We start from the raw sequence: 25,875 nt of genomic DNA on the forward strand, positions 1-25,875 counted from the left end.
GTTTTGGACTGATGAGCTTGTAGCTGATGGTGGTTATTTACAAGTGAGATATTCCTCAGTAGCAGGTAAAAGAAAAATCCTCTTGAGTCACACTTCATGGTGGTGGGTTTCCTTTTTTAATACTGCTAGTTAATAGAAATAGGAAAGCATGAAACAATTACTGAAACATTTTACAACCCTGAGGTCAAATCCCAAGAGAAAAAGGAAAAAGAAGTTTGACATTATTTAGTGTTCTCCAGTGCTGTATTTGCACGTTGCTTATTCTTTTATTGTTTTCTCAAAGGCCTACTCTGTAATTCATAATCAAACCAGAATGTGTCAATGCAACGCTACCTCTGCAAGAATAGAGACAGCTCTGCATAAGACTCTCCACCTCCTAACAAAACGGTACTCAGTCCCGTAATGGTCACACCATAGGCCACTATAGTGCAAAGAAATAGGCAATCAGGAAATAAATTACAAGAATAGCAATCTTTTCAGCTCAGAGAGAAACCCGGTCTTTCAGTTAACTTGTTGAAAACAGACCAAAAGTATCAAAGGGAAGCACTATCTTTAAACTGCATACCTGTGAGTTTTGCCTTTTCCTCTCCAGTAAACTGAAAATTGCTATTACATGCTCAAGAGATGCAATGGGGCAAAGGCAGAAACATCCAAAGGGATTGCAGTGCTGAGATACAACTAATCTCCCAGTGATAAAAGCCCACATTCAAAGCACTCTTTCAAAAGCCCATAATTTGAGATGTGGCTGGGAACATAAGGCGGGTGACAGTAGCTTTTGATGTGCACAGCAATACAAATTAGATCATCTACCAAGCATCTATGCTGTGTACATAGGAGAGCCAATAACTCAGACAGGCAAGTCAATACAAAACAGATAATCACCACACCTTCATCTAGGAAGGTAAATGAGCCTGAGATAATACACCGAATAAACAAGCCCACACAGCCAGTGCCCTTAGTAAGAATAAGACACTGTCTGCAGGACTAGCAGCTTGAACTTCTTTAGAAAAGACACTGTCCATTAAACAGCCAATCTCCCCATTTCAATATTAATCCCATTGAATTCTTCCTCTTCAAATGTAATTTCAAATATTGAGTAGAAGTTCCCCTTAGGCTGTAGGATGCCTTGAAAAACGAACAAAGAAGTCAGTCTCACCTTCCAAAAACGTTCAAATCAAACCTGAAATTGGGGTTACCCGTCTTTGCTCTTGTTGAAGAAAGCACTTTAGTAACACAAACCAAGCTCAGGTGCTAACCAAACGTAATAAAGCTCACAGGAAATATTATTCTCAGCTTGTTAACATATGCAAAAAGTAGTAAATGCAATTGAATACATTCCTTAGTGTTGCCCAAATTCTGTAGGTGTGCATACTTATGCAAATTGAAGCAGGAGCGAAGAACCCCAGCAAACCTTACCCTTTAATTTCCAGGCTTTTGTAACACCCACTTTCCTTTTATGGCAAAAGATGTACTTTATGAAATCCCACATTGCAACACTCCCTAGACCAGTCTGTCAGCTTTCACTACTGTCTGTCCCAGACTATTAGGAGGATCCGCTGATATTATGACAGACTGTGATACTGGTTAGAAAGATTAACCTTATTAACCAGAAGGGAATTCCTATGTTAAAGTCTTGGGGTAAAAATAAAACACAGATATAGGGGGAAAATAACATAAATGTGTTCTAAATTTCAGAATTCTGAATAGCAGCCGAATAGGGTAAATTTATTAAGATCATTTGGAAAAAAGGGAATACAACTGATTCTTAGCATTTAAAAATCATTTAATAATGGGCCTGACCGTAAAATAGTGGCACAACAGAAATGCAGGGTGCAAACGTGACATGGAATGCATAGAACCTCTGGGGCGGACCAGCCACAGTAAATACAACAGTTGTCATCACGAGTGTAAATTCACTTTCATTACTGGCTTTTTTTTTGCCTAGAAGATAAGAGAGTGCATATAAATACTGTAGAGAAAACATTTAAAAAACACATTGTTTTATTATTATTATTTTTTTTTCAGAAATGCTGGAAGGGGTTTCAGCTCAGCCAAAAAACGAATAGATTTATAGGGCCAAAATTGCCCTTCCTGGTTCCTACAGTTTGCTATGCGTGTTATGAAAAAAAATATTAATGATTAGATGGTAGAAAATGGTGAAAAACATCAACTAAGGAGCTAATTCTCAACAGACAGAGGACATAGTGTTTCAAAACACAGTGCTTAAAAGCATCGACTTTGAGGAAGTAACAGGAAGAATTTCCACCATTTCTGCTATCTTGAAGACTGAAAAAAACAATGAATCCTATCAGCCACAAAAACCCAGTTCATTAGAAAGCAGAATGGAAAGTTAGACATTGCCTAGAGGGTCTCTGGATCTACAGTTTGGTGGGGATTTAATTTAAGAAGCAGCTCAGAAGAGTACAGATTTGAAAGGAATGAGAACTTACAGTGCGTTGCCTTGAGCATCTGTCTTCGTTGAAGGTGGCAACGATTTACTAGATTGCATAATGCTGCTATGCTTACTTTTAGTTGAAGAGAAATACAAACCTGAAAAATTAACAGCTACTCGATGGTTAAAACACACACATTCGGCATTCCAGCCCACCATCCCTGCACTACTTGTCATTTCTTCCTCATTGCCTCCCAGGATTATGGAACAGTGACATGCCTACAGTTCAAAGCTTCCTATCCTACAACTGAAGAACTTAGATTTGCCAAACGAATGACTAAAATACCTAGAAATCATCCCATATTTTTATGCATGTTATAGATACGGGATGGAGCTTCTCATGGCACGTACACTGCTGTCAGTGTTTTCTTAACAATGCAACTGAAACACCATTGTCTCATCCAAACTTCTCACTCTTACAACCAACCAGTCAGAAACACTGCATTTATGATTTCACTTAATTCACCCCCTCCTAACTCCAGGAATTCCAAGAAGCAATCTGAAGAGCAGCATTTGATAGGATCCCCCGCTTAAAATCATACCATGAAAAGCCATTAGAACAGGCTCTCCTACATAAAGATGCTGGCTGACTTGAGATACTCCCTCTCCAGCCCATTTCACAGCTGACTCCAGTTGAACTTAATGAAATCTGAGGAGGGAGAATCCAGTATCTCAAGGTCCTTCTCCATAAACTCTTAACAGAAACCATGGAAAGGGAAACTTAAGGTAGAAAAAACAAAACAAAACAAAACGAAAAACCCCACCAACCTACTAAAATAAATTACATAAAGTTCTGAAATCAACATCAGTTTTTGAGGCAACCTTTCCAGAGACCTCTGGGATTCCTTTCTTCTCTGAAGCACCTTTTGTTGTTTTAAGTTGTACGGTTGTAAGAATAACTTTAACTATAGAAGCTATATGCATCTTTTAAGAATCACATTTTGATGATTATAAAAATTTATCTATTATACAACATAGGTCCAGCTACACTGAAAAAATTACACCGCTTATTGAAATACATTTCATTTTAGAAACTGACTACTAAATAGGTCTATACAAAAAACTCTAAAATAATTTCTGTAGTAAAATAAAGAGTGTGTTAGGAGAGCTACACAAACAAGAAATTTTTTTGTCTTTCTTTATAATGCTCAAATATACCGTGATACGTGGCTGGCTCACTCCATAGCCGGCACCAAAAGCTGAAAAGAATCCATTACGATACACAGTGATACAATTAATGCTCTGTATTAATCTCACAGCCTTTCCGATTAGTACAAAGAAAACCAGGCCTCTCTCCTCTTTGAGGAGAAGTCCAGGATATAAAAGCAAGCATACCTCATCAGCTGATATGAAATTATAAAATTCCACAAGTCTCAGTATCCGAAATTTATAAAAGTCACCAAGAAAACACAAGCAAATTGGGGTTAAGTCCTGTTGGTTCCCAGGTTCAAATGAGCACTGCTGATCCAAAACAGGATTTCCTTGTTTGCTAACTGATTCAAAGGAAAAAATCGGGACCATCTGCCGGGGCTCTGAGAGAGACGAAAGTCCTCATCAACTAACCCTCTGAACTTCCATGAGGGCACGTTTCCATGTGCATAAAATGGGAAAATAGCTGGCAGGAAGCAAAGACGTTAGTGGTGCTGTGCTGAACTGTTTTTTTCTGCCAGGTGTCGCAAAAAGCTGTCCTCACTCTGACCCCTGTGATTTAAAGGCTCACTCTTAAAAAGAGCGGGAGGAGGAGGTAAATGGGGGACAGGGGGGACTGGAAGATGATGTGGATGGTGAGGATGAGGATGTAGGTGAAGATGTGAATACGGATGGGGAATGGGGCGTGGAGGAAGCGTGCTCACTGGGTTCAGGTTGATTGGCGGGGTTGGGGCGGTAGGTGTGTTCACTACAGCAGGAACTGTGGTGGCAGAAGTTGTGGACAGTGGGATCTGAACAGCAGATGACACGTTAACGGGGCTGGTAACACGGAAGCACTTCTCCTTATGTGCCTTGAGCATGTTGGAGAAGCGAAATCGCTGGCCACACACATCACATGGGTAGGGCTTCTCCCCTGTGTGAGTTCGGCGATGTCTCTTCATGTTTGGGCGGCTGGTGAAGCTTTTCCCACAGATTTCACAGATAAAGGGCTTCTCTCCTGACAAATATGGATATGGCAGTTGATTAGACATTGAACATTTGCTAACACTTACTTCAGCATGCTTATACAAATTGCAGACTACAAATGCTATTCTGACTGCTACCTTCAGTAAATACAGTCATCTGTTTCACAGGAGCCCCCAGTCTTCATTACATCCTCTCTCACCTTCGGATTATGATGGCCCAAGAAAATCATTTGTAAGGCCTAACCTCTCAGTTCCCCAAGCAGTGAATCACTGCTATAAACAGTGATTTTCATATTTACAAGCTATAAGCAGTTCTTTTCATTTAACAGGAAGTTATCCTATTACCCTCTCCCTTCTGATTTTCTATGTTGGCTAACAGCTCTGATCCCAATTTCCAAGGGAGGGAATACAGGCAAAAAGTGTAGGAATGTTTCTGTCCTGCAGGTACCTGTACTTGTCTCTGCTAAGTTCTTACCAGTGTGTGTCTTCATGTGCTCATCGAAGTACTGTTTCATATTGAAGTCCTTGCCACACCACTGGCACATGAACTGTTTGTGCCCGATGTGGATGCTCATGTGAGAACGCAGCTGATACTTGTACTGAAACCTCTCATCACAGTTCTGCAACAGAAGGACAGCAACCATGATATTCAGGCATCACACATCAAGGTAATAATAGGATAGCACTCAAACACACTAAGTGAAGAGGAAAGAATTTATCAACTAGCACAAACACAGACCCTAATGTCCTACAAATGCAGGACTTAAGTTACTTAATGACAGAAGAATCTGGCCTGTACTAAAAGGTCTGCTACCACAATATGTCTTAGCAAAGAGCATGGAATGGTTGCAGCCTTTATTTGACATAGCTGTTGGTAAAAGTCTGGGAGAGATGTAGTTATGGCACAGTTATGGCAACAGAAAAGTGCTTCTGTTCACTTATTGTACCAGTTGGAGACTCTGAAGCTTTGCCAGCTGTAGCTGTTGGACTACAGCATGCCTCCACTAGAGGACTCTGCTCACACAGCAAAACCGAAAGCAGCACACGAAGGTTTGTGTTTCAGAGAGACAGATCAGTTTCCCAGCCATTATTTATTGGCATGAGGTAATTTATTTTCCTACAAGTTCTCCAAGTCTGTGTGGCTGCAGTACTGCCATTAATACTACACAGGCTGCTGGAGTTTTTCTACACTTTGTGGACAAGGGGAGGCACTGGACCTGACCTGGAAGCAGGAAGTGCTCTGCACCAGGGCCTGCCTCCATCATGTGATATCCACAAGCATCCCCATCACATGATCGAGACATTATCTGCACTAGACATATGACTGGCTCAGTCTATCCCATACAGACCTCATTCCTGAAGGCAGGCAAAGAACTACAGATCACAAATACGCATGAATGCATTACTGAGATCCTGCTTCCAACACACACACAGTTTAGGAAACGCTAATTTAGAGAACAGTCTCCTATCTCAACTGTTTGCAGTGAGGCCCAGAGGTTTTCCTCATAAGTGAAAATTGAGCTGTGAATTATTTTCATTGTTGCCACCTCTGTATCAGGTCAGTGGGCAGGATGAGCAGGAATATAGTCATTTACATTACTCAACTGCTTTACTATGAACACTGGGGGGAAACTGGTGCTCAAAGTACGTTTTCATTGAGAAAAACATGACAGTGAACCTAAAAGCAAACTAAATACCTCTCAGCTTGAATTGCTGTTAGATGTGCTCTGCCTGTGCTCTTCAAATGGAGAATAATTTTCTCCAAATTCCTATGGAACTGTACCTCATTTACAACTCAGCCAAGTCTATTTTCACCTACTGACAGCGTTATTCATCTTGTCTTAAGCTACCACATCTCAACACACTCATAATGACAGGCTCACCTCACATCTGAAAGGCTTCTCTCCAGAATGCTGTAGGGAATGTACCTTGAGCGACATACTGCGTTTGAATGATTTCCCACAGGTTTCACATGTGAAAGGCATGTCCTTTGTGTGTGCTGCAACATAACAGTACGGTACAGATGGTCACTAAAATGCAAACAGTTCTTGAATCAAATTTCTTCTCCAGCACTGAGCAGGAAGATGATTAGTATTATACAGCTTGCAAATACATATACATATAGTATGTACACACACATGTATTTCTTGATTGTTGTTAATGTTACAGACTTGATCTTTTAGCTATGGATAATGCTTGGACAACTGCATTTGCCTTATTTTTTGTCTCTGAGTGACAAACAACAAAGACATTCTGGGGTAGAACCAATAGAAGCACCGATCAATAACTCACCAACCATATGTTTCCGCACATGGGCCATGGTGTAGAACTTCTTTTCACAAATCTCACATGAGAATTTCTTTTCTGCGTATCCATGGACAATCTTGATGTGCTCATGGAGGGACCAGAGTTTCTTGAATGACTTATTACAGGAAACACACTGAATGAATAGGATAAATACAAGGAAGTTTACATTAGAAAGATTCAACCTTGCAGAATTAAACCGTGTGTCCTCCTCTCATGTTGCAAAAGGAAACCCAGAAGAAGGCAAAATACTGCATACCTTCTCAGACTGCACTTCGGAATACTTTCACTGTTTCATAGCTGAAACAAATGCACTAAGAAAAGCCTGCTATTTTAATTAAGCAGGATTAGAGAGGGTGTTAACACACCGCATTTTGGTGCTAGCCAAAGAGGATGACAGCCTCTGTGTTTATTTCCAAAACACATACATAGCTGGATGCAGCCTCCAGGGAACAGAGCTGCGAGTCCTAACAGAGACTACAACCTCACAGGCTCTGATACTGCTGGTAATCTAAACCCCAGTGTGGGAAGAAGCCAACAAAGGAGCCTATAGCCATCCAGCTGTTAAGCCTTTCTGTCCACTTAGCCAGGCTTTAGGAACACCGTGACTCCTGAGATTGCAGGTCTACTAATCCCTGAACTAGTCAAAGCACTCTCACTTTTAGCTCTGTAGAGAAGACAGCTTCCATCTTGCAACTACTGATCATGCAAAGAACCTGGCACACAGCTGGCACAGCACGTTGTCATTGCCATGTTATATATTCTAACTCTTCACTTAGATACACTAGTAGTGCTGAAGGTCTAAAATGACTACGTGCAAGCAGTGTTTTAAATCTCTTCCCATAACTACTGCGAAACATCCATTAAGTCAACGATGAGCAGGATCAACAGGCTTTTATGTGTCTTCTTCCCAACGGTTCTTGCTAAAGACTTCATAAAAATCCTTGCACAATTTTGAAAATTCCATAATAATCTGAGTTTTGAAACTTGACAGCAGCCATACACATGAGGATACCAAGTCAGCTTCATCTTTCAAGTGAAGAGGGAAGGAACTGTAGGTTGTTGGTTTTGATAGCTGTTGGGGTGTTCGGGGTTTCCAGTACATCAATTACCCTTCTCCCCCAAAGCTGGAACAGCTGTATGCTCTGCACTGAAGAACTAACAAATATTATGCCTCCTGTCAGCTTGAGTTGTTTCTTCTTTGCATAAGCAAGTAATGCTGCTTCCACAGTACTTGAATCTCTTCAGGCCTGGAAAATTGGGCACAGCACTCACCACGCTGACTGCAAGGAGATCCTTTATCTCAGAAAGTACCTACATGGAGGCATGTCAGGAACAAACTGTAGTGCAGGAGACCCTGGGGGAGAACACAGAGTGGAACGGGACCCCGGAGAGCAAAGCAATGCTAAGAAATGATGAGAAATCCAAGCTGTTGAGGCAGTCAATCTACAACTTCACTGATGATCAGCAGCAAGCAAATCGGATCACTAACATTTACATTTACTACACAGACTCTAAGATGACAATGACAGTTCTGTGAAGGTGCTCATTTTGCAAGGATAAAAACAGAAATCATCTGGAAAAACAGACATATTCCATCTCTTGGATGAAAAGATACAGAGAATAGTCAGTCGTATTTATCAGTTCAATCACCTCTTACATAATGTAGCCATTTGCATTTAGATAATTGTATCTCCCTTGACACATTAAACCCTACATTAATGTAACACTTTCACATCCCTTTACTCCTTTTGCCAAGTGTAATAAAAACAAATTTGCAGGCAGCTGTGAAACACATTCCAAATGTTAAGCCTAACAAAAATCACTGCTGAATATATAGCAAAAAGGTGAAGATGTGTAGCACTGCCTCCACCACTAGGAATAACTGGGAAGCTTCTTGGAACTGATTCTTCTGGTACTGGATATAAAACGATTTCTACAACTTCTTTTTCTATTCTTTTGGACAAAGGAATGTTAACCCCTCAAAGGCCCACGGTTGTGTGGATTATGGGATGCTTTTCTATACTACACATTCAAATTACTCATGAATTCTTGCTTAGAGTCAAAAGATTTTGTGCTGTGAATGAGCCATCTGGATGACGGAGTATTCCTGCAACTTAAGTGCTCTCTGCCACACCAAACTTCACAACAGTTTATAAACTCAAAAGAACATACTGAGCTGTCTATGCATTTTACTAACTATGCTCAAGACTCATTTATATTATATTCCTTCCTTCAGTCTTCCTCCTATGAGCTGAAATATAAGGAAAAAATAGCATCGTGTTATACAGATCTGCATTTGAGTCGTAGAGCAAAGAGAAATTGCAACATATATTTCACTGAGTCTCCTACACAGTGGGAACTGAATAACAATTCAGTTTAGCATTTAGCAAATAAACAAACTAAAAACATGTCTGGTAAAACTCACTGGACAGACCAAAAAAAAAACAACAGCCCTTGTTGCCCTACAAACTCCAGACATTTCAGCTGCACAGAAACTGAACCCAAGTTGCTTCAGTCTGGTCATGGAAGTATTTCAACGAGGCAACACCATGCCAAGTTTAGCAAGGCAAAAAACCACGTTCAAATCTCCAGATAAAACAACATTGCCCCCAGTTACATGAGAACACAGATGCCTATGAGCAAAGTACAAACCACAGATGAATAAGAAACTAAAGCTCTTTCCACAACTTTAACTTTAAAACGGTTCTATTACAACACAGGCTTCCATTGTTGTATAAAGTCATACACTGCAAATCTTCTGGTGAGTAAGACCAGACATCTTTGTATTATCAGTAAGATTTATTTGCACTGAGAACAGGGCAGGCTCATGAACAGGTTTAGTCACTGAATTCATACATTTCCCTGTGAATACATGAGCTATATGCAATGCTGTAAATTACTTATATATGATTATCTCAGTAGGATTTGAAGAAGTTACACTTTAACACAACTCCAAATCCTGACTTCACTAGTTTCTTTCTCACCTGCTTGCCTCTCCAGTACTGTAAAATTTTCTGCTTATAACACCACTTCTGTGTTATAATTTCATTCTCCCCCAAAACCTTAGCTGGACATACTATGTGGCTGAGTTTCAGGACAACAAAACATGAAAGCTAGTGACAGCTGCAGGTGCTCAGCACCTGAAGAAGTTGGTTCTACTCTGTCAAATGCACTTGTTTCCAAGCCAGTTACTCTAGAGTTTGACCTCTGTTAAAGTGGCTTTGCATTTTCCCCAACATACAGTTAAATACTAGAGTAACTGCTAAATCAGACGACGCTTGCACATTTTGTTCCCTGCCATTTACTCCTTTTGGAAGACACCAAGCGTTGATAAGCAGAGACAAGGCCTTGTTCAGAACCTGGTCTGCACAAAAGATTTCCCCCTCTGAAGTGTCCACTAGCTGTATCCAGGGCACGACAGAAGGTATGGAAATCTGGCAAGCAGGTGAGCAAACCTACCTGGATATTTTTTTCACAGTCTGTTTGCTGGTGAAGGGACAGCTCACTTTCTAGAACAAATTTCTTCCCACATTTGTCGCAGATCTGCATGCGCCTGTGAGTGACGTTCATGTGCTTCTCCAGGTACCAGCGTGTGTTAAACACCCTGGGGCACTTCTCACAGGTTAAAGTCTCCTTCTCTTCACACTTTGATTTCTGCACAGGTGCCTTGGGCTCCTTTGCAGCTTTCTTCTTACGCTTGGGGGGCTCCACACTCTTTCTACGACCCCTTGTAGTTCTGGGTGATGGGGAAGTTGTGGCTGCTGCAGCAGATGCAGCTCTCCTTGTTCTCCTTTGTGCAACACTAACTTTTTCCACTCTTTTCTCTTTTTTCTTCTGCCTCTCATTTTCCTCATAATCATTACTGTCTTCAGTGGCCTCTTCCCCACTGTCACCCTCCTCTTCCTCACTGCTGGTCTTAAGAACAGCAGTCTCTTTGGACTGGGAGGGGACACCCTTCTCCCCTTTTGATACATTTAATGTTTGGTTGTTAAGGTTTACCTCTACTATAATCTGCTCCCTTTTGTAAGTCACTTCATCTTCCTCCTCTTCCTCCTCCTCAGAGTCGTCAGAGTTTTCTCTATCTTCTTTCACAGCTCGGACTTCTCCTACAGATCTGTTCTCCCTGAAATATGGCTGCTCCTCTCTTTCATGGAGATGTGGTTTGCTCATTTTGCTGTCCACCAACACTGGGTAAGGACTTCCTGACTCTCTCTTGTACACTTTGGTGGACAGATCGAGTTCCTGGCTGGCACCATGATAAAATGTGGGTGGCACTTGACCACGGCGACTGTCCTCTTGTGCCATACCTGCTACATGCACAGCACAGTTTTCAACCAACTGTTGGCAAGAATTGGCTGTTTGACTCATCTGGGGGGGCCTGATTCATTAAGCACCTTTAATCCCAGAAAACCAAGCAAGCAGCTTTAAATCAGGATGGGTTCTCATGACCGATGCCTGTTCCATCTACACAGAAGGAACAAACCAGGATTCTCTGCTGATGTTTAGCACGGATGTGTAGGTCACAGAACTCGGATATTATGGCAAGAGCAGAGCAGTGGTAATTATTCTTCTGAAGAAAGTTGCCAACGAACTGTTGAACATTTTATCTATAAAAGACAACAGAGAAGACAAGGTCAATCAAAAAATATCACTAAAATATTCACCAAATTGAGTTTGTACAACTGAGGTAAAGCCCAGCATATACCACCTGTGAGCTGTATCTCCTGCAGGGGGACTGCCCTACAGCAGGAGATACAGCAAAAGTGGGAGTCAGAGACAAATACAAGCACCCTTACGTGAGCCAGAACTAGAATTAAGACTTTTGAGGAACTGAAACCAAAGCACACTATTAATCTCCAGATGAATGCTCTCTACCTGCTGAAGATCACTACCACTGCCTCAAAGCTGAGTCAATATGCTGATCTGTGTTTCTGCTGGTCACTGGAGGACAGATGGTCCTTGAAGACTTTATTTCGCCTAATACACAACAGGTCCTGAGACAATGCACTGCTCCCACATGCCTCTCCATCAAATGAGGTATACACCTACATAGAAACACCTCTTCTCCATCAGAACCCCACCAGAGAGCCCATTCTTACCCAGAAAGTGGGCATATGAAGTTTTTATATCAAACAACGTTCCATTAGTGTAGATACGCATGAAGAATTTCAATGGAAACATTTCCAACTGGCAGCACTGACTCAGGTTCAGAACAGCGTGTCCCCTACTTGTTTCCACCTCAGAAATCCCTCACAGCCTCTTGATTTAAGATACCTCATTCTTTTGTTTCACTCTCCCTTCCCCCAGCTATTTATTCCTCGCCGCAGTAGCCAAGTGATATTACATTTGCCCATCTAAATTTCAGTTGTGTTATCCAAGTTGGAATTTGACCAGGACACCATTACTTCCTCTTGCAAAAATTATCACGTGATCCCTAATGAATACAAGTAATCAAGCTCTCTCATTTATTTTTTACCAGGACAATTACATTTCAGCAGCACAGTACTAACAATACCAAGCCAAGATTTTTGGTTGTGTGGATCAAGTCAGAAATGCATCAGAGCTTCTCATGCAAACAGGACTTGCAACTACAGGATGCAGAGGTTAATGAAGAGACGTTAATGATCGCTTATGTTTTCTTTTAGAGACCTTTAAGTATGAATAAAACAAGATCCCTATTACCAGGGCCTGAAAATCTAATTGAGTTTCATGTTAGAAACCTCAGACAGCAGATGGAAATAAAACATCCACACTTGCAGACTCATACCCTGGTTTTTATTATTATTTTTGGTGCAATGATGAAAAACAACCAATACAGATGTGGATTTCTATGACAAATTTCCTTCTACTTCATTCTGAGTTACCCTCCACACAACAAATGCAGTAACTTCCTTCCAAACACGTTCTGACATAATTTTTTATACACTGTAGTCTCACGCTTACTGTTCCAACAGAAATTTCCACCTTCTAAATGAATATAACTGAACAGGAAATAAACCCACCAATGGTCTCAGTCGTTTGAATAATAAAAAAGACTGAACCTTGCCCTAATCTTTGTGAAATAACACACTAGGGAAAGTGACTTACCAACAAGCAGTCGCTTGATTACAAGCCTGCAGTTAGTTAAACAGATTCTTGAACAGCTCTTGGTATTTCCAAATGCACTCAACAGGAACCCTGCGGGCAGCCTCACAAGCACCACAGCAGCAGGGTCTGTTCCTGCTGCTGCATGCTCTCCCTATCCCAGCAGGGATCCAGTTGCAGCTTCCCAGCTGCAGAGGTGAGAGGGAGGAGGAGGACAGCCAAGCTCCAGCTGGGCCAGGAAATACGTGGAGATGGGGCTGTTAACATTGGCTTGTGATCACAACTAAAGTTCGGATGGAAATGCTAGTAAATAATCAAATAAGCTGGCTGTGATTGCAAGCCAGAATTAACAACCCTATGCCCAGGAAGGTGCTTAAAAGCAGCGGTCACAACACAATCCGCTGTTCAGTTTTTCTTTGACAACATTTAATAAATTATTCAGCTGCTCCCCCCCAAAAAATCACTGTGTTGCATAGAAAACCATACCCGATTACTTCCTGGGCACATTAAGCATTCCTCACAAACTGCATGAGGAGTTGAAGAAGGCTACCAGAATTCTGCCGCTACACAGCCAGAAAAAGCAAAATCTCATTGTGAGAAGGAAGCTTTAATTTCACCCTCCCCCCCCATTACTGAATGCTGAAATATACTTCTGCCATCGTTTCATCTGTGCCTATTTACAGAACATTCAATACAATAAACCGCTTGCTCTGAACGTCACCACCTCAAAAAACAGTTGTTAAATAAGGGCAGATTATGAGTTATCAAAGTTTCTGGGTCTGAAAACCACTTTACTCTGCAGTCACCGTAACCTACTTTCACTTTCAATGCACTGCTTGCCACCCTCGAGGGACCCACAACTTTCGAACAAAATTATTTAGCAGCCAAACAGCTGGCAAAGCAAAGCCCTCCTCATACATCAAACACAAACAATGCACTATTGGCTGGCTGACCGTCCTGAGAGGCAGCAGTTCAAATACCATGAAAAAATCTTACAGCAGAACTTTTCCTTTTCTAATCGCAAACATAAGAGATCTCATAACGGGAATCCATTTCTTTTTCAAAGCTGCTGAACAACTTGGGCTCTCTGAATGAATTTCAGCCATACTATAAATGAGAGCAATGAATGTTCTCATTAAAATATAGACAGGGTCAGAGAATCATAGAATGGCCTGGGTTGCAAAGGACCACAGTGCTCATCCAGTTCCAACCCCCTGCTATGTGCAGGGTCACCAACCAGCAGCCCAGGATGCCCAGAGCCACATCCAGCCTGGCCTTGAATGCCTGCAGGGATGGGGCATCCACAGCCTCCTTGGGCAACCTGTTCCAGTGTGTCACCACCCTCAGTCTAAAGCTTCAAAGTTGACTTTTTGGTGAGTCAAGACATTAAAAAAAACCCACAAGGAATGACCATTCTGAGCACAGAATGAGCTGAGGAGGTGAGCGCAACGTTTGGTAATCGAAGATCACATGAGAAATATTTGCAAGCCTACGAATATCAAAGCTCACACCCAGAAAGAAAGTACACACACACACACACACACGTGGGTGGAGGAAGCACTGTATATGTGGGAATAACACTTCACACAACGCTTTTGCTGCTTCTGAAGAAAAACACATTTCTTCGTGCTCTCTGGACTAAAAATAGAACAGTTTATAACAGAGAACACTGCCTGCCTCAACTTTGACTCAGCTGATGCCTTGAAATCAGTGCAGACCAAGTTCAGTATTCAGAGGGGTTAATGAATTTAAATTGCATGTCCTACAGGGCAGAGGGAGGCCTCTGAAAGTGGCCAGCTTGGAAGGCTGGATATCTCAGATTTTAGTCCAACGTGCATCCAGGTTGTATGATTTGTGTGCTGGCGAGCATCCACCAAAAGCAGACATTGATGTAAAGAGAAATACTGCTCATCCACCCTTCCTAGTAAGTGAAGTGGTAGCACAGCCATTCTTGCATATCAAGACTCCCTGGAAGCTCCTGACCCCTGCGTGGCCTACAGCTGTTTGCCTGAGGTCAGAAATAGGCTGCCAGCTCCATGGATGTACACTGAACTGCTCATTCTTTCTGCCTGCACTGTTTCTGCTGGCTCCCAGAAGGGGAATGGAAAGGCTCTTTGGAGCACCCCACATCCAGCAACGACCCACTCTCCTTTTAAGAACCAGTTTCAATGCTGCCCACTGAGTTATCAGTATTATACCTCAAAACTGGCAGACTCTGCTCTAATTTATTTTGTTGTAGGTTGGCAAGTCTAGGAGAAGCAGTACATACACACAAGGCTCTGAGTAAAATGCTCCATGCACATTTCAATACGCCACACAGTTTGAAGAACAGGTGCACAAAACAGCAGTGCACAGGCACAGCAATTCCCAGTTAATGGTACAACACATCTGGTACAAGTTACATCGTGTCAGCAGAGGGTAATCAGGACTATAGGACAAGAGGGAACTATTTACACTGTCATACAATCGCTCCTTTCTTGTGCATCTCAGCTGCTTTATTTGCAAAAGAAATGGAAACGTTCTTGACTTGTAAATTCCATCTCAAGGCAGCACAGTGCTGCTGTTCCTACACTGCCTCTGCCCACCTAAGTTCAGAATAAAAGAAGAAATGCAATTGTTTCACCATCAGTCATACCCACCTAAGTAAGAGATGGCCAACAGGTTGAGCACTTGGGAAAAGCTACCAGGGCAAGCAGAGACGAGCAATCCTTTCTGCTGTATCAGAACGTTAAGTTTGCACTTTGGGATATATGGTTAACGTGGAGAGAGGATGTTTAGAAGCAGCGTTTCACAAAGGAACTGCTGGGACTGCACTGTGAAAACAAAAATCCTAACTCTCCTCACTTGAAGCAGATTTTCCCATCAACTCATATGTAAGCCGAGATACAAAACATGTGCAGCACCGTGGTTTGTATTTTTGGTGAAATTAAAGCTGTTCAGACATTATTAAAACAACAACAACAAAAAAAATAATCCAACGAAACACAACAGGGCTGGCAGTAACTGGAAATACTGCAGGGAGTCTTGGCAAGGAAACAAAAGACTGGAGAGTGAGTAAATAATGCCCAGCTCTCCAAGCAGAGGTTGGGCACAAGTATGCTTGGCAGGATGGTGTATGAAAGGCAGAGATGAAGTTCAACATCCAAACAGTCTCATCTCCCACTTTTTGGTTTCTTTTTTCCCAACTGTTCCTAAAATAATCCGTGATAGGTATCTTGCTAACACAGCAGGCAATGTATTTTCACTGTATGGAACTATCTTTACGCCTCTAAATGTTTAACAACACGATGGAAACAATAAAAAGAGGCAGAGTGTGTCTCCTTCCATAATTCTATAATATCCCACAGCTAAAACACAACAGTGAGTATAAAAATCCTCCAGAATGTTTCTGTTTCTGAAGATGAAATACTTTGGCTGGATTTAGAAATCTGCTTTGGAGGACAAAGGCTTTCCAAAGCAGCGATTTCCAGAATCTAGAATATTTTCAAGCATTATCTGCACAGCAAATAGTTGAAGAATTTGCCATTTCAGAACTCAGCAGCATTATAATCCCTCAGATTTTGCTGCAAGCTGAAGGCTTTCTGTTGGGAAGGAGCTACTTTTAGACTAATAACCATGAATCTCAACACTCTTCTTTTTCTAGGCAAAAGTATCTTGGTAGATGTTCTGTAAAGCACAACCTATGTTAAGATTAAAGGTCTTAGCACTTCCTGCTGTCTTTAATACATCAAAATTAAACACTTATGGTTAAGAACTTCCTTGTATTCAAATCTATTCTGACCAGTTTTATTTCTTTCAATGCAAAAAACAGAAAGCGAGATAAAAACAAAACCAGGTAGTTACTTAACCATAGTCATTCATGTATACATGCCTAGCTTTCATGCTAATCACTTTTCTGTAATAACTGTAATTATGGAAAGATTATCTGTCCTTTTGAATGTGTATATTCCTCAAAGTATGTGCCCAAATCCCTAGAACTGCCATGACACTGAAAGGCAATTGTTTCAGCCATTAGTCTGGCCTTTGTTCCAAACCACTCCGTTTTTGGCCTGGTTTTCTTCTTGTTCAGTAGCAGGATTCCTTTCTGCTTCAGAAACTCTCCCCTCCTCATTATCTGTTTGCATATCTTGAAAACTAATAAAAACTCCACCAACGTTTTAAACTGTTCATTTGTTTTCATAGATGCCCAGTGATGATATTACTTATTAAACAGCACCGACAAGACTGCAAATAATTGCCCTAACAATATAGGCTACACAAGCTGGCATATGAAGTCTAACAGGAAAATCTATCCTCAAGATCTGTACTTTTTTTGTTTCCCTAAGCTAACATTTTTCCTCCCTGAGGAGTGACAGAAGTGGCAGTAGATTTGCAGCTGTGCCTTTCAATGGAGATCAGTGGAGAGAGCTTAATATAAGTAATAGTAAACAGTCTGTCCACAAAGTAAAGTTGACAAGAATAACTTCCACCTGGACATATATTCAAGAGGAAAGGTGTTCTTCCTCAGTTTAAACTAACAGCAATAACTTGGTGAGAAATAATAAACCTTAAGGAATACCTGCACTCTGAATTAAACCCAGAACAGCTGTAACTCATAGCTTAGTGAGCCCTACAGGAGACATTTGCAGTGTGTAGAATGGAGAAAACCATCCGCTTTAAATGGAACCTTTCTGTATGGAGTACAAGGAAGCTGACAGACAGGTTCACTAACACCACTGTTTGCCAACACATTTTCTGTTCATCAGTCCATACTGCACATCACAGCACATCACGTCTTCCTGCACCATTTATCTTTCAGGGGGATGTTTAAAATGATTCCACCTCAGCTGAAAGCGTGATGTTACAATACAAACTTTACAGAATCCCTGTTTAATCTCCATTTATTAAGAAAAAAAGAAGGAAAGCTTCACTTGCAGCTCACCAAAAATCTGCTAAATATTTTGGAACGTAGCTGAGAATGGTATGTGATGGGGAATAAAGGTTTCAACAGCAAAACCTTTGGCTTCATGGAAGTGTGAATTTGTTTAAACTAAAGGTTGTTCTTCTTACAGCACTGGAACATACAGCTAAGATTTGTGTTCCCATTTTATAACTTCCAGCAGCATTTTAACTACTGAGTTGCCAAAGACTACTTGAACCTACTCTGTTTGACCTCATGGTTCATGAAGAGAAGTGTGTTCATGCAAGCGTAACGACCAGAACTGCCAACCTGGAATGATTGCTGTGACATTTAGGCAAGCTAGACAAAAAAAAAATGTCAGTACTAAAACCGTACCACTATATGTGCTTCTCCTTGCACAATGTCACAATGCTCCTCTAAATTCCGAGTAACTGTTTGATATTGTATCTTATATTACCAATTACTGTCTTGTTTTGGGCTACTGAATCTTCTGAGACACGGTGCACTGTTTTAGATGCACAATGTAAATGTTTGGAAAAACATACAGTCTTGCTTTTAAAATATTTATGTTACTTCAAGTACATTTAGCAACACACAATTTTATCAGTGTTCAACAAATGCTAACCAGGGAACAGAAATCCCTACTTGCAGAAGCTCTACCTTTGCAAGCAGAAATGACATTAAGTGCAACAGTTACCAGAGTCAGACATGGAGACAGAAAGCCTTCAGCAAGTCTACATTCATCTGGCATGATGGAAACACACAGTGCACCATGGAACACTCAATTACAAGCTTCACATTTGGCAGGTGCAGCTCTCAGACATAAGTACTCCCTCCACTGATACAGCAGCTTTGATTTCCAGTTCTTCCTCTACTTCCTCCTTCAGCTACATACACCTTATCTCCACTCTGTGATAAATTTCCTTCTGGGTGAAGTGAGGACAATAATCAAGTTAAGGTCAAAGTTACTTGGTTATTTTAATCTGATCTAAGTCTGTGTGACGGCCAGAGGAGGCAGCATGCTCTTTTTGCAGTTCTATGCCAGCAGTGGCATTCTTATGGCTGCACAGAGAGATGTCTTGGGAAATTAGTCCAAAACATCATCATTCTTTAGGAGCTGTTTTCAGCTGGACCAGTGAACCAGCTCACTCTGCACCTACATGAATGCTACCACCACACATTGCCAGATTTTGCTTCCTGAAACCACCCTTTTGTTCTATAGGTGCAACCTGGCTGCAACAACAATCTGAGGATGATGCTTAATAATTTATGCTGAAAAAAACAATACTTTTTCAAGAGCCTGTAGCAAATAAGATTTTTTCTCCAATGACTTCAGCCCTCGTGTAGTTCAAGTTCCCACTTAAAAATGAATTCCAAGGCCCCGCAATGCTACCATGTTCACCAACAGAGATGTTGCCTTTAAAGCAGCTAACAAGTTTCAGGGCGAGAACAGTTAGAAGGGGCAGTAGAAAACACTGCAGTAAAGAAAGAGCAGGGAGAGGAGACACCAAACATGGGCACATTATGGAGTGAGTTTAGAATGATACAACTAACAGCAAAGTGTAACAAGGTATGTGTTAAAACTGCCAAGAAAAAAGATGCCATTAAATTCAGTGCCTAAGTTTCCTCAGACTCTCAAACTGCAATCAGAGTGCCATATTACTCCAAGAGATTTTGCCCTGCAGTTATGAAGTGTGAAATGAATTATTCAAGATATGCACACTACAATAAGGCTAACTAGAGCTCCCCAGCAAACATTTTTACTACTGTGTGATGTGGGTGATAAAGATGTATAAGGACACATTTCTGTCCCTGTTAAAAGTCTTCTGAAATCACATCTTTGCGACACAAGTTGTATTTTCATGTCACTGATGTCACAGTGCATGTCATACCTCTTCCAACTTAAGTCCCTCAAAGTGATGTGCAGCCAAAATGTGAAATCTAAGTGCAGAGCGTGTGATTTAACAGGGAAGGTATAGAACTTACTGCAGGGAGAAAGCCATACAAAGTAGAGGAATGGCAATATATCTGACCCCATCATTTCTATGAGAAATGCCTCAAATTCGCTAGCCTGTGAGGGAAAAAAACAATGAGAAATTATAAGAATGAAGAAAAGAGCTCCATCACTGTATGAAACAGTACAGTAGAAAGGACAGAACCAGAAAACCTACACAAGTGTGAGCAGAAGAACTGCTTCTTTAAAATATATTCAGCTAACAAGAGCTCTATCACTCACAAATCATAAACACTGTTCAGCCAATGTCCAAAAACACTAGAGCCAGTACCTACTACACATTAGAAGAAGCCTTATCCCTGCCATCATAGAATGGCCTGGGTTAAAAAAGACCACAATGTTCACCCAGTTCCAACCCCCTGCTGTGTGCAGGGTCACCAGCCACCAGCCCAGGCTGCCCAGAGCCACATCCAGCCTGGCCCTGAATGCCTCCAGGAATGGGGTATTCACAGCCTCCTTGAGCAACCTGTTCCAGTGCATCACCACCCTCTGGGTGAAAAACTTCCTCCTAAGATCCAACGTAAACCTCCCTGTCTCAGTTTAAAACCATTTCCCCTTGTCCTATCACTAACCATCCTCATGAGCAGCTGTTCCCCCTCCTGTTTATACGCTCCCTTCAAGTATTGGAAGGCCACAATGAGGTTTTCCCGGAGCCTTCTCCAAGCTAAACAAGCCCAGTTCCCTCAACCTTTCCTCATAGGAGAGGTGCTCCAGCCTTCTGATCATCAGACACCATACACTAACAGCAACCAGGCCTTCAGTTAGAAATAGCTGCCTTCTACCACCAAAACATACACTTGTCACCATACGTAATTCGTATTCACACAGCACAATTAAGAAATATTCTATGAATCCCCTTCCATCCCATTAGGACTAACAAAGTTTAAATAACCGTGACTTCCAAAGAACTGTAAAACTCAGAACAGATTTTCAGACCTCCATCAGACTTGACAGCCATAGGAAAAGCAGTTCTGCTCCACATTCTGCACCTGCAAGACTCAGCTGTGCTCCAACTCAAATATTTGCAACTTTTTGTGTACCGAATTCCCACCAAAGAACGCACATCGATCAATGGATGCTTGTCTGCAAATTCCCATCTGTAAAACTTTCTGCTTGTAAAAATAAATACAATTAGGAAAGCTTCACAAGATTTACTTCTACGCTAACCTACCAGGTCATCTGATTGCACAGTGGCACCACAAATATATATCTAACATTCCAGCTGAAAAGCTTTCTGTTTGGTAATATTTAGTACCCCAGAAAGGAGATTGGCCTAACAGGTTTTGTCTCAAAGGTCTCAATATGGATCCTAGCCGTAACCTACCAGCAAGCAGGCCAGCTTTCTATTTCCACATCACATTTCTAAAATCAATTTTCTATGAAAAGAATCAGGTTTCAAAACTTAGATATACACAAATGAGAGAATATAAGTGCTGGAAGCTGCTTAGCATAGCAAAACGTTTCTCTTGAGTGAAAACTACTAGTCTGAAACCTCCTCAGGGAAGGGTGTCTTAAAGTGTCAAGGAAACTCATGCAAGCTGCTTGCCTTAATGAGTTTAAGCTGCTGGCACCAGAGCTACTGCCAGAGTTTCGTTCCCCATGCAATTGTTTTGCAGGAGGGAGGAGCAATTAAAGAAAAAAAAATCATCAATTTAAATTCATTTGGAAAACTAAGTATTTGCAAAAGTAACTGGGAAATCGTGGACTGGAAGTTTAGGTTATAGGTGTGCTTCAAGTGAACTTGGAAAGTCTGTTCCTTGTGCTTCTAATGTTTGACCTCCATCAGTTTCAATTCAGAGCTATAAGCAAAGTGAACCCAACTGCAGACAGCATCTGCTACATTGATTTGCATTCATATTGAAAGGGTATAAGTGCATGATAACAAAATGACCTCCACGAAAGAATCCAGTTTTCCTGCTTGCTGTGGGGTCTCATCCTTCCCTGTACTATGAGATTCTGAAAAGAGAGCAAAGATACAGCAAAACATAAAGTAAGAACGTTTAAAGGAACTGCATGCCCTTAAAATTTGCTTAATCTTCCATTTAGAAGGCAAAAATCTGAATCTTGCTCAGAGGGGGTTGTTTTACTGCATTCAAAGCTCAGCTGTTACGTACCGTAGGAATTTAACCAACAAAGAGAAGGTTATAAAGGATCTTAATACAACAATAATCCACAGCATCAGGCTGAGGAGAACAGATCAATCTTCTCAGTGGGTTGGCACTTTCTTCCAATTGTCTTTTTCTGTTTACTGAGTTAGAAAGAAGTTTATTCTTTGATAAGGCATGTTACGTTGTGTCACAGAAATAGGTCACTGATGACATGTAGTTTTGTAATCACTGTAAATATGCATATGTGCATCTCAGATATGCTGTTGGTACACCACTCTGCCATTAAGGCACTGATAAATACAGCATATGGTATCAAGAATGGAAGATGCAATCTTGTTTACCGAAAATATGGATTTAATGCAGTTGTAAACACTCAAAGGACTCAAGTACTTCCTATAGGGATACCTTATGCTCTAGGTGGGACTGCATGAGACAGTTTCCAACCTATAAACAGTTCTTTGTGCACACAACAACTTCTTATCTCTAGATGAAACTGCACCTCTCAGTCTGAAATCTTCACCTCCTATTATTTTAACAACGAGAGCTAAACCACAATGTCCCAATACCCTGCACTCACAAGAGAACCTCACAGCTCTTTACATTGAGCTCCTATATGTAACATTCATACCAAACTTCTAAAGAAACGAGGCTCCAAAAAAACATCAGCCAAAGGTTTTCTGGAACAGCATTAAGAAATAATATGATCAACGATGTCCTTTAAGCCAAATGAATAAGTCTCTAATGACAAAATCTCTTTGATCACGTAAATATGTGGAAGTTTGTTTCTTTATAGGGTACTACAAATGCTAAGCCACAAAATACTTTATCTCACCAAGTATCTGATCTATTACTGCAAGTAAATGCTGAGGTTCCCATGAATACTTAAACTCCCCAAACACTGGATAGCATTATAAATAAAACCCTGAGTCTCAGGCAGACTGTTACATACAATTGCTTGGTTAGAAAAACAAAAAGCCTTCACGATTTGACATTCCCCTTTCAAGCACATACACTCTGAAAGCACTTCCAAAATCTCTATCCTTCAACTGTAAATTCACACTGTTAGTTTCTATCTCAGCCTTATTATCAGTATCTACAATTGAGCGTTGGCTGCCAGGGGCAAGGACTGAGTTCATAGAGCAAGCCAACCATACTGCAAGCGCTGGATTCACCTCTAAAAATGCAGGTGGAAAGAGAGAGAAAAGGTACCAATGATAGCAGCAGGTCCATGCAAAGGAAATCAATTATATGCAATAGTTTCTTTCTATCTGAGATTTTAAAGCTGGTGTTTTTAGCCACATAAGTTGCATAGAGTTATGCATCTGTAGCATGCACGTTGTCCAGCTATCCCAACAGAAGGAGTACACAGCTTCTGCAGGTGAAGCTGCAGTCAGTGCAGTGACAGACCAATGTGCACCTCCACACATCGCTGCTCAAACCCCAGCTCCTGCATTCAGTCCACACTCATCCCCACCACCATCCCCTCGATTCACCGCATCCACCACTGTCAGCAGAGCATGTGCCAGTTGCCATTCCCAGAACAATACAGCTCCAGCCATCCCCTGGAAAAGATAAATCTCACGTTCCTCACATGTTTTGTGTGCAGAACACTTCCTTCTCCTTCACTTCAATCACTTCCACAGCACGGCGTGACAAAACTCAGCGATGACTACTGAACACACTGACACGACACCATTAAAACACTACCTCAAAGAATCTATTTTTTCACCCTAACAATACCCGTCACCGAAACGTTTGCAGAACTGCGAGCTGAAAAGCAAACCAGAACCCACAACGCGGGGACACACATCCTAACAACCGATGTTCTGAGAGCAGCGGGGAGGGGAAAACACCGTAGCAAAGAGCTGAGGAAGAGGAAAACCATCTGTTTTCTCCCTACCTGCACCTACACAACAGTGGGCTTCTGCAGGAGCCACCTCCTCACCTGCACGCTGACACCTCCAGGCCGGGAAGGAGCTCGTTTAATCACGTTCAGCTCCCCCCCCCCCATATCCCCAGTCCTCACAGTGGTCGCGGTGGGGGCACACGCAGAGGCTCGGAGGAGGCAGAGCGCCCCGCAACTCCGCACCGCCCCCCGGGAGGAGGCACAAAGCCGGGGAGGGGGGCGGCCGCCTCCAGGTGTGGGGGCTGCGATCTCCCCTCTCTCCCCCGCCCCTCCCGGCAGGTGGCAACCTCCCCCCCACCCCCCCCTTCCCAGAGCCGCCCCCTCCCCGCACCGGGCCCTGAGGCGGTTCTGCCCCGCTCCCTCCGCCCCCCCACCCGCGGCCGGGCCTAGCGCTGCCGCCAGGCCTGAGAGAAGAGGGGAAGGGGGAGCCCGGCCGAGCGGGCGGCCCGCACTCACTCACTCACTCACCCAGGCCGATCCCCTCAGGGCCGCCCCCGCCGCCTTCCATGCCGGGCGGCGAGGGGAGGAGGGGGGCACGGGCGAGGCGGCGGAGGGCGGGTGGAGGAGGCGAGGCGGGAGGGCGGAGGGCAGGGCGGCCGGGGCCCTCCCTCCCCTCCTTCCCTCCCTCCGCTCGGCCCCCTCAGCCGCCTCCGAGGCGCTCCGAGCGGCCACCGCCTGGGGCTGAAGGTCCGGGCTCCGCCAGCGGACGCGGCTCCCGCTCGGACTCCGGTTCCGCGCTCCCCTCCGCCGCCGCCGCAGCGCTACGTGGCCGCCCGCAGCCAGTCTCGCGACTCCGCCGCGCGCACGCGCGGGCACGCGCCGAGGAGGTGGTTGCCGCGGGCGCGCGCGGGGGGGAGACACCCATAGGCTGAGGGGAGGGCGAGCGGCGCCAGGCGCATGCGCGGCTGCCTTTCCTTCCCCCCCCCCCTTCCTCTATATGCGGTGGAGGGGACGCGGAGCGCAGGTGAGCGCACGTTGGGTGGGAGCTGTGCGCATGCGTGGCGTCCGGCGGGGGTTCAGGTGAGGCGCGCGCGCGCGCGGCGGAAGGAGGGGCCGAGCGGCGGCTGCTGCCCCCGGCCGGGCCGACCGTTACTCCGCTGAGGTAATGAAAGAGGCCGCCGTAATTGCAGTCAGCTGAGCTGGGCGAGCTGCGGCTTCGTTCCGGCCCACGCCTCCTTCCTGCGGGCACCTCCGTGGCTCTACTGAAGGTAGGAGGAGAAGGATGAAGGTAACGCTTCAACCGAGAGGCTGGAAGGGGCCGTGCGGGTCTCCTAAGGCCGCCCCTCAGGAGCCAGGTAAGGCCTCCAGGAGAGAGGCCCCACCGGACCGACGATCCTATTATTAGACCAAAGCCCGGTTTCCACTTGTTCCAACCCTTCTCTTGCCTTAAAACGTTAATAACCACTTAACTCTGGCCTGTGGTTTCTTGATTGCACCCACCTGCAGGGCCTGTGTGATGTGTGAGAGAGATATACGACAAGAAATGGAGTTTGCAGGTAGAACTCTCAGCTTGGGGCAGGTATGGGGCTTGTGAAGGGCTGTGAAGGTGGGTCAGGGCCCAGCAGCAGTCCCAGCTCCCCCCCAGGAAGCAGCAGTGCCTCTTCCATAGCCCTGAAAACCACTTCTGAGTGCTGTGTAGGAGGGAAGAGAACTGCTGTGGTTTAGGTTTGGCGGCAGCAGAAGGACAGACAAGAGTAGCAGAAACAGGAAAAGGGGGCAGGGCATGGCACAGCCTTTTTGGTGGTGTTAGCTGCATCGCAGGACTTGAGGAATCTTGTGCTGTGTAGCTTTGATTCCTTCCTGCCTGATTTCAGACCCGTGTCCCTTCCATAGACCCCTTTTAAAATCATTTATTCCCTTCCTTTTACCTGTGGTTTGTTTCCTGTTTGAGCTTCCTATGGAGAGCAGGGATTGGGGCTCTCAAAGTTTGCAATCAAATAAAAGGGACAGTGTGTGCTTGGGAAGCCCTACGGTAAGATCAGAGTAGTGT

The 25,875-nt window shown here is 43.3% G+C and overlaps 1 protein-coding gene across 1 annotated transcript; it reads right to left on the reverse strand.

Moving 5' to 3' along the window:
• Window positions 1–24,794, reverse strand: ZNF652 (zinc finger protein 652). The gene is made up of 6 exons (XM_072356427.1): window positions 24,354–24,794; window positions 10,333–11,480; window positions 6,859–7,006; window positions 6,450–6,565; window positions 5,042–5,186; window positions 1–4,598 (listed from the first exon to the last, which is right to left on the reverse strand). The coding sequence occupies exons 2-6, from the start codon at window positions 11,239–11,241 to the stop codon at window positions 4,087–4,089; spliced, it is 1,830 nt and encodes a 609-aa protein (XP_072212528.1). The 5' UTR covers window positions 11,242–11,480; window positions 24,354–24,794; the 3' UTR covers window positions 1–4,086.
• Between the last annotated feature and the right edge of the window lie 1,081 nt (window positions 24,795–25,875).

Source organism: Excalfactoria chinensis, chromosome 24 (genome assembly GCF_039878825.1).
Source record: "Excalfactoria chinensis isolate bCotChi1 chromosome 24, bCotChi1.hap2, whole genome shotgun sequence".
Lineage (NCBI taxonomy): Eukaryota > Metazoa > Chordata > Aves > Galliformes > Phasianidae > Excalfactoria > Excalfactoria chinensis.